Here is a 13,855-nt window from a genome sequence, read left to right on the forward strand (position 1 = left end):
TAACATCAAAGAATAAACAAAAACATCTTGCATACAGAATCCTGTACTTTATGGGGCTTCTATGCCAATCATCCTTTTCATATTTGTTCAGTGCGTCATCTTTGTGTTCTACATGTTTTCAGCTTCAGTTCCTCATTTGATGTTTTACATGATGTGATTTGGCCTGTCTGTCTCTCCATTGCAGCTGGGTGTTATATGAGAAACCTGGCTTCCAGGGGCGCTCCATTGCCCTGGAGGAGGGTTGTATAGAACTGACAAACGTGTGGGCAGAGCCAGGGTCAGGCAGAGAGCCACACCCACCCATGGTGATTGGATCCATTCGACTGGCTGTTTGGGTTAGTGTTCTGGTCAAATACTCTCACCTCCTTTGTCTATAATATCACCAACACCATCCACTTGTTTTTAAAGATAGCTGTAAATACAATACCATGTTGTGAATTTAACCACTTATTAAAGGTAGGGTAACAGATAAGGGACAACTTATGATATTTACCTACTAGTCCATATCTAGACAACAATATCAGTTTCTTTTTTAGTATAGTAATTAGCCGTGGGAACCAAGTTCCCAAGCCTTGTGGCCGGTAGGTCAGGAGTTAATATCTCCCGTTTCCGTTGCATGGGGCAGCTTGATGAAACAAGTATACCACCTGGACATGATGCTAGTACGTATGTCTCTGTCAGGCACGCGGAATTGTAAATCACACCACAGCTCCAGGCGGAGCCGCTCGTTTCGTTTCACCAGCGTCGACAGATAGGGTTAGGTTTAGGCATAGTTTTACTGAGGTTAAGGTTAGGTTTAGGTGGTCGGTCCACCCGGCACCTCCGCATGGTGCAAAAGAAGCGCTCCCTAGCTCCGGTTCAGCCAATCAAAAGCTTCCATGGACGGGGTTTGCCTGGAGCTGTGGTGTGATTTCCAATAACGCGTCAGGGACTCACTCACCCCATTGATGCTGAGTGCCAAGTAGAGAGGCATTAATGGGTACCATTTTGTATATGTCTATATTGTCATTGGTATGACTCAGCCGGGATTGAAACCTAATCTTCTAGTCTCAGGGCAACTGAGAAGTTCTGAAAAGATGACTGTACATGTAGCAGAATGGAATTGGAGGAAGTCGGTAGTTGTGCATACTGTATTTGGTGTACTTAGGTACAACATTGGCCTATAAATGTACATTATAAACATCTAGCATTCAATACAGAGTTTAGAACAAGTTTACCATCGTTAACCTTGTTCCCAGGCTTTTCACATCTCACAAGGGAAAAAGTCTGTAAAAACTATGTCAGAAGAACAGTCTGTTTTGGACCAACCTCAACTTCCTGTACTTCCAGTTAGACACTCTGGTCTAGCAGGTCTCGCCCAGTGTGACCAGAGTCTTCCACTCCTGACATCACAAAGCTGCTCAATTGCATAATTAATGAATGTTGGGGTGGGGCAGATTTAGCTGTTCAACAAAGATTTCCAAAATCTTTAGTTTATAAATTATAAACTAAATTATAACATAAATTCAGTTGTTGTTGTTGTGTTGTGTTGTGTTTTTCACATTATTTCAATATCCCGCATTTAAAATCATCTGTTGCCCTGCCTTTAGTTAAACCCTATATACTCAGTTGACCGGAGTCTGACAGGGCTCCACAATCCCCCTTCTGTTTTCCTTCTAGCCTAAATATATTGTCCAAAAATAGCCGATATACAAGCATACTACATGTTCCCACTTGTAGATCTGCTATTTTCTTTCTATAATTTTTATTCCACATTTTTGTAACCAATTTTTTCACCCAGTGCCAATTTCCTAAACTGTAATCCTGGTTTCTTCTCTCCCTCTGCCACGCCTGGGGAGCCCCGGCTGGCCAGGCGGAGGCAGTATAGCAACCAGGATTACTGCATGTTTTTGTGAGGGTACCTACCCTATGAGACACGGGGAGAACATGCAAACGCCACACAGAAAGGCCCTTTAGCCAACCCCACCTAGGATGTGGGTGCTGATGACGCGGAGGAGGAAACACGCATCCAGCACCCATAGCGTCCCCCGGCGTGAATTGAACCCAGGACCTTCTAGCTGTGAGGCCACAGCGCCATCAACTGTGCCCCCACATCTGCTATTTTTGCCAAATGTTTACTCCAGAATAGGGACGCTAGGGTTCATGTGATAAAGGAATGAATATTGGTTAACTGGGTAATTGGATAATTTTTTTGACCACGGTTAATTGTTTTCCTGGTGTTTTCCCCTACTTTTGCAGGATTATAGCATTCCCCATATTGACATGTTTACTGAGCCAGAGGGCCACGGCAGAGTAACACCATACCACGATGACACAGAAGAGACTGGCTCATTCGGCATCCTACAGAACACTGCCTCTATCAAAGTCCACTCAGGAGTGTAAGTGTATCCAATCTCTAAACAAATGGTTCTCAAATGTTTTCATGTCAATGACCCCCAGATTGTTATTATTGGGCCACATTACCTAATTTCTAAATATTTTGTGCCTGGACCCCCAGAAGAAAATATAGAGAATCTAATAGCTAACAGCGCTGTGAGATAATTTCGCTGTGAGCATGTTTGTGGGGACCCCCTGGATCCCCCCAAGGACACCTGGGGGTTCCCAGACCCCACTTTGAGAACCACTGCTTTAACATGTTCTTAAAAACAGCAACATTTTACTAGAAGGGAGCAGCGTTTTTGGTGACATCACCACCAACAAGTGCGACCTGTTATTTATATCTCCCTCCCTCATTGGCTGTCTACTGTCGGTCATTTTGAGGAGAATAAACTTGGTCTATAAAGATTTGAGAGAATATACTGGTCTTTAAGCGAGCCCACAACTGGTCTCGCCTTTCAGCTAGCCCAAAGATTTTATGTGGGTGTTGTTATGTATATCAGGTTACAGAATCTCACTGTGGCAAGAAATGAAACAATCTCAACTCTCTGCCGTGACTTTTTTTTACGCTACTGGCGGGAAAGGCACAGTGACCCAATCCAGTGAACGAGACACGAAAAACATCAGATCGATGCTGTTTTGTTTTGTTTTGACTGGATCACATCTTTTTTTCTATTTTCTCCCTTCACCTGGCAGCTACTGAGAGGCGGAGGAAGCAGATAACTGTTACTGCCCTTTGTAGGGCTGATCCTTTTCTGTGGCCTCAGTTCACTCTCACTCATTTGCCTTCCGAGGAATGTTCCTCCTGCTCCTACATGTTAGACCAGGGAGGGAGAGAGACCGAAAGAGAGAGAGAGAGAGAGAGAGAGAGAGAGAGAGAGAGAGAGAGAGAGAGAGGCATTGATATAGAGGGAGAAAGAGAGAGTGGCTGAGAGGTGGAGACTGTGGTAGAGCCACAGTCTCCACCTCTCTCACCCACTCTCGCTTGCTCTCTCAGACAAAGGTGGTTTTGGCAAAGGAGAGCATGTTTTTCCATGTGAGCAGGAGGTATTCAGGACATTTTGTGCCCTGCCCCTGACAGAACTATAATGACAGTAGACCTCTTCTCACAACCCAGTCACGCCTTTGGTTGGTTTACCTTGGCACCTCTGCCAAAAAAAGCCACATTTCACGAATTGTTTAATAGCCTACTCCATCGCCGAACACATCTTTGGCTTCTAAGCTCAAATGAAAGTCAACTACTCCCAGATGCCCAAGCTGAATTCATCAGTACGTCCAGGAATAAATCAGCATCAGCCACGTCTCCTCTAGAACGCTTACACTGAGCTATCTGTGTGATGTCTTCTCAACAGATGTAGTTTTGAGTACCTGGACAGCTACCCACGCTGTGGCATTTTATTGCCTCATTGTTTATGACACGTTCGTCATCATAAGTTTCAAACCAGTGTGCTATAATGTGTGCAGTCCATTTTATATCGGCTCTTGGAGCTGGTAGATTTTCTCTTCTGTTGTTGGTGACTGGTACATTCCTACAGTATGTGATGAACCTTTGTGCATCATCCTGTGTAACTCAAAAGACTATAGCTTGGTCTTTACACTACTAGCTTTAGGGATTCAATCCCCACCAGGGCCTACCCTTGCTAAAAATGAACGATACAACTGTAAAGGGTAAAAGGGCTTTGGAAACATGAAAGGACATACAGTAGAGTATGTGTGATGCCTGCGCTTTTCTCCGACGTACAGGTGGCTGGTGTTCAGTGATCCAGGGTATCAGGGCCTGCTGGCGGTGCTAGAGGAGGGCGAGTACCCCTTTCCCGAATCCTGGGGTTTCACCTCGCCCTTCATTGGATCTCTTAGACCCCTCAAAATGGTGGGTAGCATTATTAATAACATAAGATAAGCCTCCATTAACCCATTTAGACCTGAGGCTGATTAAAAAAAACGCTGTCTAAATCCTGACCTAAATCCTTTGGAAAAAAAGAAAACTTGAAAAACCTTTTATTTAAAGATTACAAAACTAAAATAACACAGAGGTGTATAACAGCGTATAGTGTGTATATTGTAGGTGTTCTGCATGGGAGAGAGCATTATGATTCTGACAGACTATTGCAGCTAGATCGTGTCAATCTGCTGATTAGATTAAAACATTCCTTGGGCTAGAAATGGCCCCAGAAAATGCCCACAAAACTGTGAAAAGTGATGGCTCATCACTTTCCATCACTAAACTATCGTTTTCTGGGGCCATTATACCGAGGGTAGTTGTTAATTAAGTAATCTAGAGTTTTTATGATTTTATGTTTTGCAATTATGGGTAATTCATACATTATATTTGGTTTGCACCTTGCCCTCATGTCCTCACTTTTATACAATGGTTATTATAAGCAGAATATTGTGCAGCCCATCTTCCCTTCCATCAGGCTCAGAGACACACACACACCATTATACCGATAAGCACAATGAGCACAAGACAAATGAAGTTTGGGAAAATTGGGATTATTATTTTAGACATAATTATGCATCCCTATTAGATGCTCAATATTACTCATACAATGTATCTTTCTGTACACACACACACACACACACACACACACACACACACACACACACGCACACACGCACACGCGCACACGCGCGCACACACACACACACACACACACACACACACACACACACACACACACACACACACACACACACACGCTTGTATTGTGTGGAGCCATTTACATGTCAAAAGAACCGTATCATTGCACACTAATTATGTGACACTGCATCAAGGCTATTCAGAATGAATGTTACACAGGGACAGACGTTAAGGTCAGCAGAAAGATAATGCCTCATATTTTATTCCGACTTCATACAATCAAGCAACCTTCTTTACCTTATTGTGCTCTTCTGCACAGATATGAGTCTCTTATTCTCATACCATATGAATTTAAATTAGGATGTTGGCTCTTAATTAATAATAAAGTCTGTGCCTTCCAGGGTGGTTTGAAAGTGGAGAATCCTGATGAAGTCAAGGTATGTTCAGTCAGTGTACATTTCTGAATAATGAATAAGCTCTACTATTTTGATGAAGTACACCACAGATCAACTCTATTTATTACAATGTATTAAAATAGTGAGTTGGGCTGAGAGCAGCTAACTAAATCACTGCTATTGTTCCGGATAATAATGTTATTATTTCTGAACACTTACTTTACAAAATGCTTTACAAAAAGGATATGAAAAAAATTCTAAATACTGATCTATGCTGTCCATTTGTGAACAAAACATTTAAGTTATTGTTACTATTGTAGTACCATCATTTGTTAACATGTTGGTTATATCTATCAGTGTTGGCAGGGGAGAACAGACGTTTTCCAATACTTGTTTTGTCTTTCTGTCCAGGCTGTGCTATATGAGAAGCCTGGCTTTGAGGGCATCTGTCTGGAGACTGACTGTGATGTTTTCAGCATTGGTGATGATCAAAGGGACAATGTTACAGATGGACCAAGCCTCGACTCAAACAAACTGAAATCTGTGGGCTCTTTAAAGATCATTGGAGGACTGTGAGTTGTTACAGTTTCTTCGTGCTACGCTCTCCTCTAATTACTTGTATTGGATAGATTTTGCCAACCACAGAGCTGGAGAACTTATAGTGTTTATTTAGGAGAGGGTTTGATGCTAGCAGGATATTTTGAGGTTACACAATGCACAATGTCGTGAGTTGAAAATACCACAACATAGAAATGGTTGTAACATCTCACAATGTCTCTAGTTATTGCCATTCCCGATTTGGATTAATTATGCCATAACAAATTGCCCATATTTTAGATATATACATACGTATAGTATACCGCACAAACACAGTGGACGTGTGTGCATTCAAACACTGACAGAAGTTTCACGACACAGTAAAGAATATCATCACTGTCGAGAGGAAACCTTGTATGTACAAAACCATTACTTCAGTAATGGATCCAATGTAGTTATTTGCTCTTGTTAATGCTTTTCATTGGAATTAAGTACCATACTTTAACCGTGCGTCCCTATTTTGGGCATGTCATTATAGGAGAACTCTTTCAAAAATGTTCAAAACGTTGTCTTTCACATTGTAATGTGACACATCGTGAGCTTGTAGATCAGCTATTTCCGCTACTTTTCCATGATACCGTGTTACGATAAAGTATTAAACAGGGCATTCATTAATGAAAAAAAACAACATAGAAAGATGACTGATGAGTTATGGAGATACAAGGTTTCTGCCCTAAGTAATCAAAAGCAAAATGTCAACTACGAAAACATGGATAAATCAAAGTAATTACATTTCTCAAACATGTGATGTAATCCCCTGTTTCAGATGGGTGGGCTACAGCCAGCCAGGCTTTGAAGGCCAACAGCATGTCCTGGAGGAAGGAGAATATGTCGACTGGCGGGACTGGGGAGGGGACTCAGAGCAGCCTCTGCTGTCACTACGACCTGTTATGGCGGTAGGTATCACACAGGGCTAACTCACAATACACCCATTTACTAGTAATGGCTGTAGGTATCGCTCTGGGCTAACTCACAATACATCTCTTGCTAAGGTTTGGGGGTGCGGCAGTTAATCAACTAATCAATGTGATCTATAATAAAGTTATATTGATAATTGATAAGTTAATTAAATGCACGATTCATAATATATCACTGTTTTGGTCATAATAAGCGAAAAAGCCTAACAAAAATGAATGTAAAAAATCACACCCGTGTGAACTGAGCGGTGGTTTACCCACCAACCCCCCCCCCCCCCCCCTCCCCCCTCCCCCCCTTCCCCCCTGTGTGTGTGTGTGTGTGCGTGTGTGTGTGTGTGTGTGCCTGGCCTGGCCTGAAAACAGCGCCCCTCCCTTAACATGTGAGGTCATAAAAGGTACTACACCACATGAGGCTACATACAGACCCACAGACCCACCCACATACCCACATACCCACCCACATACCCACCCACATACCTACACACACGGCCACGCTATGGAGACGGTGTGACCACCGCTCAAAAATAGTGAAAATAGCCAGTCCACAAGTTCACAACGGATATCTCATTGTGACTTGTTGTGAACTTGAAGATCTGCAATTTTCACTATTTTTGCACGACACCGTTGTGCGGCTAACTTCTGATTATTAAGCTTAATTGCTTAATATTTGATTATTATCAAAAAAGTAATTGATAGAATAATCTTTAAGTAAATAATTTATAGTTTTACCCTGGTAAATTGCACATTTGTACAGTATGCAACATAGTTTAACAGTATAATATAATGCTTATTTGGTTTGTTTGACTCTATTCCAGGATTTCATGGTGCCACGTATTAAATTGTTCAGTGACAAAGACTTCAGCGCGTTGGGCGTCAACATTGACCTGGCGGTTCCTGTTCCCAACATGGACGACACAGGCTACGGGCTGAAGACGCAGTCTGTCGATGTCATGGGGAGCGTGTAAGTCTCACCTCTCTCTTATGGGTTCATGTGTGCTACCATGGAATTAGATAACACAGGCATTTGCCTCCGGGTTGTTCCTCTGGAACTGAAAGCCCCTGTCGTCTTCAAAACCTGTTATTATTTCTGTGGTTTGAGGTTATTTACATATTATCCGCCAGTTCTGCTTGTGTGTTTGGCGCACCTGCTCTCTTCCCCCCTCTACATACTTGAGGCTTGCTTGTGTTCTGTCTGCTTGTGCCAAGGCATGTTCAACTCTCCAGTGGTCGAAAGACACACGGACATCCAAACATTTCCACGGGTGCCTGTATCAAATTAGAGATACTGAAGAGAAGAAAAGCAGGTCCGCACACTGTCTCCCAATATAATTATTAACAGAGCAGTAACAAAAAATACAATGTTTAAGTCTCTACTGCCTTCTCAGGTATACCTGACTTTTTGTCATCGCTCTGTTAATAAATTATTTTGGGAGCATTAAGACGGTGTATGGACCTGCTTTTCTTCTCTTCATGCTCAACAGCTAGTAGCTACTGAAAACATATATTGACAAAAGACACAAATGTGGTATATTTCCTGATTTTTTTCTACCAGACCCTTTCATTCAGTTATAGTACCAGTTCATTCAAGTGTTAACTGTTTTTCAGCTCAGGTGTGTAGTTTGCTAATGACCTGCCGGTTTGCCACTCCCTTGTTTGGTCTGTCAACTTCTTCCACTATCATTTGGCCATGTGACTGTACCACGCCCCGTGCATGCAGCCATGCGTGTATGTAAAATCAGCGCAAGAGTAACAGACGTTCACAGATCAGTGATAAAGCCAGTATTAGCTGGGTAAAGCCTCCAATAAAAAATGCAGGTTACATCTCAGCTTATCTGGCATTTGGTATTATCATGTATTGTACTGTACTAAGAATGGTGGAAGAATCCGATAATATGGCAAATGTCTTGATAGTTACAAAATTAATTACAAAATTAAATGCAGCCCCATGTTTAATATATCTTCATTGACTAAAATCAGACTTCAGACTAACAAAAATAATTGATTAGAAATTGTTAATTCAAAATATGATTGTCGTTGACTTACACTGTGGCAAGGTAACTACACAACCTAAACCTCTACCAAAGTGTTATTGCACTAATAGAAGATGATTTAAGGACAGGAACACCAAAGTGCTCAATAATATATAGGTTCACTTTATTGACTCACGGTATTGACTTTGACACACATTGTATACCCTCCAGGCTATACAATGTGCTCTTGAAATAGAAAAGCCAATAAAAGCACACTTGCACACAACAGCAATGTAATAAAGAACCTAAAAGTCACTGGTGAGACAGAGGTTCAAATTCTCTACGGTGTATCCGGCTCCAATTAACACAAAGAGGGTGATCTCTGTTGCTGCACTACTAGCGACTCCTAAAGAATGTTCAAGGTGCCTGTTCAGCAGGGAGCGTTACTGGAAGGATAGCGTTTTCCTCCTCATGCGTTATACCGTCCCAGTGAAACTCCTCACTGTCAGGCGAACAGAAGTGGCTGGCGACATCACGTGTGTGATGCACTGCAGTGACATGGACTAAATGAGACAAATCGAAATTGGCATAATGTGTCTGCCACAAGGGCTGATCAATCTATGGAGGAACTCAAGTCCTCCGATAGTCGCATTTGTTTATTTGTCTAGTTCACCAGTAGCTAATGCCATGGTAGTCAGCTAGTCTTCCTGGTGCGACACCTGACATAGTATACATTACACAATACACAATATGAAATTGCATTAATATACAGTGAATTACAGTTTAATCAATATAAATTATATGTTTTGCCAATAAAACAATACATTATACACATCAAACCCTGGCAACACTAATATACATTTATCTAGAAAAACTAATGAATTAAAAAAAAACTATCTATTTTTTATGAAGCGGAATAATAGTTCAAAAGTAAAATTAAATGATTTTAGAAACTGAAATGTCAAGCAGCTGTCCAATTCTTCTATTTAAGCGCACTTCATTAATTGCTCCTCCTTTTTCTGCCAGGAAGGTTGTATGTGCTTGTTTGCTCCCAGCACCACCAGTGGGCTCTGCTTTCCTTACGAGTTATTTTCCCCTGGGGGGATTTTTTGACATTATTTATACAGTATATATACTGTACACACACCCTCATAATGGTGGATAACATGGAGTGTAACATTGTCCCTGCTTTAGGAGGCATGGCTCTAGCAGTCTTGAAGTATTTTGTGCTGTGCCGTTGGCCTGTAATTACATTATACAACCTCGCCCTTTCATGCCATGGCCCCAATGAGCTCTTGACTAATCTGTGTGGCTCAGTCTGTTGACTCAGCCTTGCAGATAGAGACTTGTTTGTTGCGCACAAATGCGCGCACACACACACACACACACACACACACACACACACACACACACACACACACACACACAACCACCACAGACTTACTGTATAAATAAATGCAAACATATTATCTTTGTCAGTCTGTCTCACAGTTTTTTCTTTCCTCATACTGACGTGCACACTGCACACACACCCATACACTTACGAAAATGTGCTTGCTTTGCCTGTTTTTCTCTTTCTAGTGGAAATGGGAAGGAAACACACACAAACAAACATTCCAGTGCCAAAGAAATTGCACATCCTTGCTGTGTTGTCGAGCAGAAACCTTCTATCTCTATATTTCAACTTTTTATGTTCTTTCACAGATGAGATGAATGCCCTACTTCCTCATGTCAGTGTCACACAAAAGGGTTAAAAATAGCAGACCTACAAGTGATGCGACATGTTGTGAACTTGTAGATTCTGCTATTTTCACTGTTTTAAAAAGGTTTTTAAACTTTTTCAACATACAAGGTTTCCGCCCGACAGCAATAACATTTCTCATGAGAGTACTGTACTGTGTGCACAGCTATTCAGCCACTGTCATGTGGGAGAGTAACCTCACTCTAGATTCTGTTCAAGAGAATTGTTAAACCACTGGCATCCATCTATAAATTCCTGCAGTATCTGTCTCTCTGTATTTATGTCTTTGGATCAGAAGCCGTTTTCTAGAACCGGCCTGCTCCGGACGGGCACGTGCGCGTTCTGAACAGCGGGCACGCCCCAAACATTGCACGAGAACAAGTAAATTACAAATTCGGCCCCTCATCACGAATTTCCTTCGCCCGTTTGATTGTATAAGCGAGTCTGGGCACATGCAGAGTGCAGACATGAAAGACACTACTGTGGGTCCACACCAACAGCAGTATTCTAGTAAACACTTTGTTTTCTGATCCATCTATCTGACCGCAGATCAGTGTGAGAACACAGTCTTTGGCTTTTAATTGCTGTCATTCATATCTCGGTATTCATCTTCATTCCTGTGTTCTCTCTCCCTAGATGGGTGGTGTTTGAAGAGCCAGGTTTCTCTGGAGAGCCCTACGTCTTGGAGAAAGGCCTGTATGGAAGCCCGGAGGACTGGGGGGCGCTGCGTCCCAGAATTGCCTCTCTGATGCCTGTCATGTTGGTAAGAGCGATGATTCACACGCAGTGTTGTAAAGTAACTAAGTACATTTACTTAAGTAATGTACTTAAGTACAGTTTTGAGTTATTTGTATTTTACTTGAGTATTTCCAATTTCAAATATTTTTACTTCCACTCCACTACTTCTCGGATCCAAATATTGTACTTTTACTCCACTATATGTTTTTAAAACTTCAGTTACTAGTTACTTTGCAGATATAAATTATAATATTATAAAACATACATACACCACTTTAGCCCTATTTTATACCTACGCTATTTGAAATAAAGCTCACAACGTGTCGCATCGCGACGCGTTGTGAGCTTGCTATTTGATGATCTGCTATTTTCAAACATTTAGTACTTTTACTTTTGGTGCTTTAAGTACATTTTACTTTCATACTTTTACATACCTTTTTCATACTTTTACTCAAGTACATTTTGAATTCTGGACATTTACTTGTAACGGAGTACATCTACAGTGCAGTATTGATACTTTTACTTAAGTACAAAATGTGAGTACTTTTTCCACCTCTGTTCACACGTAACCCGACAGCCGACACACAACCAATTTTCTGAGGTAGCAAGGTGGCTTGGATAATTAAATAGAGGCCCTTAAACAGAAGGTCACAGTTGAGGTTTCTGTTGTATCAGTGTGTCCTGTTATATCCTTGTGACACTGAACCTCTGTGGTGGCCTTACATTTAGAAAGTGCCACAGCTGTGTGCAATATCTGGCTGATAAAGTGCTCTGAACACAGATGCTTCAACCGAGTCATACTGTGTAGGCTATAATATCATGCTGTTCCACACAACCAGCTTGCAAGAAATCGACATTGCATTGAACAATTATCCTCATACACCACAAATAAGCCCCCGGCACACTCTTCAGAATGGTGACCAATTCAATAATAACAACCAATTAAACAATACATACTGCCAGCTGGAAACCAGAGGCACTGTACACAACATATATGTACACCGTATGTATGAACAGCGACCAAAACACGAGTTTTTGCAGCTACCTCTAGAGTTCATGTGAGAGAAAAATAGACTAATACTAGTAAAAGTATGATCAAGGATTCGTTGTAGGCATTTGACTGTAAGTGATATCAAATAGAGCACAATACATAAAGCACAAAAAAGGAAACATTGCCCTACTTTTAAATTGCCAATGAGAGGCCCTTTATCACCCCTCTGGAGTAACATAAAATCATCCATGGCTCTAAAAATATGTGCCAAAACATTCTTCATTCTAATCTAAAAGCTCACATTCAAAGGTTGGATTTGTATTCACTTAAGTTTTTGTTGGGGTTTATTTCAGGATGACTATGAGAATGCTGCCAAGTTTAAGGTGAGTAATACAAAATAAGCACAGAGCTTCACTTTTAATCTTGTTCAGATATGTCTGAAATCGTGGGGGGAAATCGATCTAAATCTGGGGAGTTATTGATCTGGGATGAGTCAGACTGGATGACTAAGGCTAATTGTTGTGCGGTGGGTCGCTGTGTGTATCTCAGGTTCAGCTGTTCTCTGAGCCCAACTTCCAGGGCTCCGGCTTCACCCTGGAGGACAGCGCATCCTCCCTGGAGCACAGCTTCTCCGTGGCATCCTGCAGAGTGCTAGCTGGCAAGTGAGTACGGCTCCACCATTTCAACAGAATGGAACAGTCACTCACTTCAATGGCATTGGCATAATAAGTGTTGTCTTATAAGTGCTTAACAAAAACTGTCAAAAGAAATCTACAAGCAGATTCTGCAGAAGCAAAGCTGTGTCAATGAGAGAAATGTGCTGTATTAAAACCTTCTAAATGACATAACCGTAAGCCAAATATTCTAGATCATTAAGAATAAGAGGCACTAGACATTTCTGTACTCACTAATTACATATGATTTGCCAAATATGAATTGCAAATCCCAATTCCAAATGTCATTTCATTAACAGTCCATTGGGGGCATAACTGATGCATCCAATCCATACATCGCTTACATTCTCCTGTGGCATTCTGGCCAACTAATCAGATGTGTGATGACTTTCATTTAACATTTAGATCAATAAGTTGTATTGCTTTAAAACGTATGTCACATTTTGTAATCTCATGTTTGTCTGTTTGTGCGTCTGTGCTTGTATGCGTGCTACTGACTTTCAGCTGGTTGGCATATGAGGGCCTGGACTTCACTGACAAGATGTACGTTTTAGAAGTGGGGAACTACCCTGATCTGAGATCAGTGGGCTGTGTGCATCCCACCTCCTCCATCCTCTCCCTGCAGACGACTGGCTTTGTAAGTTTTACTTCCATCTAACCACATGGTGTGAAAAAAAAAAAAGAAATCTGTATCTAGAGAGGTCCGGCCATGACAGCAGCATCATGGGGTGCAGCCAATCTTCCTCCCAAAAATTCACTCAATTCAATTCGATTCAAAGGGTTTCAATTGCCAAAGCAAAAATGGAACAATACAATCAAAACAAAATAATGTATGTACAATTGAAGGGAATAGAAATGATGTGTTCTCAGAGCTG

At 41.5% G+C, this 13,855-nt stretch overlaps 1 protein-coding gene across 1 annotated transcript in view; it reads left to right on the forward strand.

The window, feature by feature from the left end:
• Positions 1-13,855, forward strand: part of crybg1a (crystallin beta-gamma domain containing 1a) — a 28,781-nt gene that overhangs the window by 6,825 nt on the left and 8,101 nt on the right. The window contains exons 6-16 of the mRNA XM_080745255.1: positions 185-335; positions 2,239-2,378; positions 4,120-4,246; positions 5,359-5,394; positions 5,764-5,924; positions 6,716-6,845; positions 7,682-7,827; positions 11,214-11,340; positions 12,660-12,689; positions 12,856-12,968; positions 13,485-13,617. Of these exons, the coding sequence (XP_080601381.1) occupies positions 185-335; positions 2,239-2,378; positions 4,120-4,246; positions 5,359-5,394; positions 5,764-5,924; positions 6,716-6,845; positions 7,682-7,827; positions 11,214-11,340; positions 12,660-12,689; positions 12,856-12,968; positions 13,485-13,617 (1,294 nt within the window). The remainder of the gene's footprint in view (positions 1-184; positions 336-2,238; positions 2,379-4,119; positions 4,247-5,358; positions 5,395-5,763; positions 5,925-6,715; positions 6,846-7,681; positions 7,828-11,213; positions 11,341-12,659; positions 12,690-12,855; positions 12,969-13,484; positions 13,618-13,855) is intronic.

The sequence above is a fragment of the Nannobrachium achirus genome (assembly GCF_963921795.1).
Source record: "Nannobrachium achirus genome assembly, chromosome: 16".
Taxonomy (NCBI): domain Eukaryota; kingdom Metazoa; phylum Chordata; class Actinopteri; order Myctophiformes; family Myctophidae; genus Nannobrachium; species Nannobrachium achirus.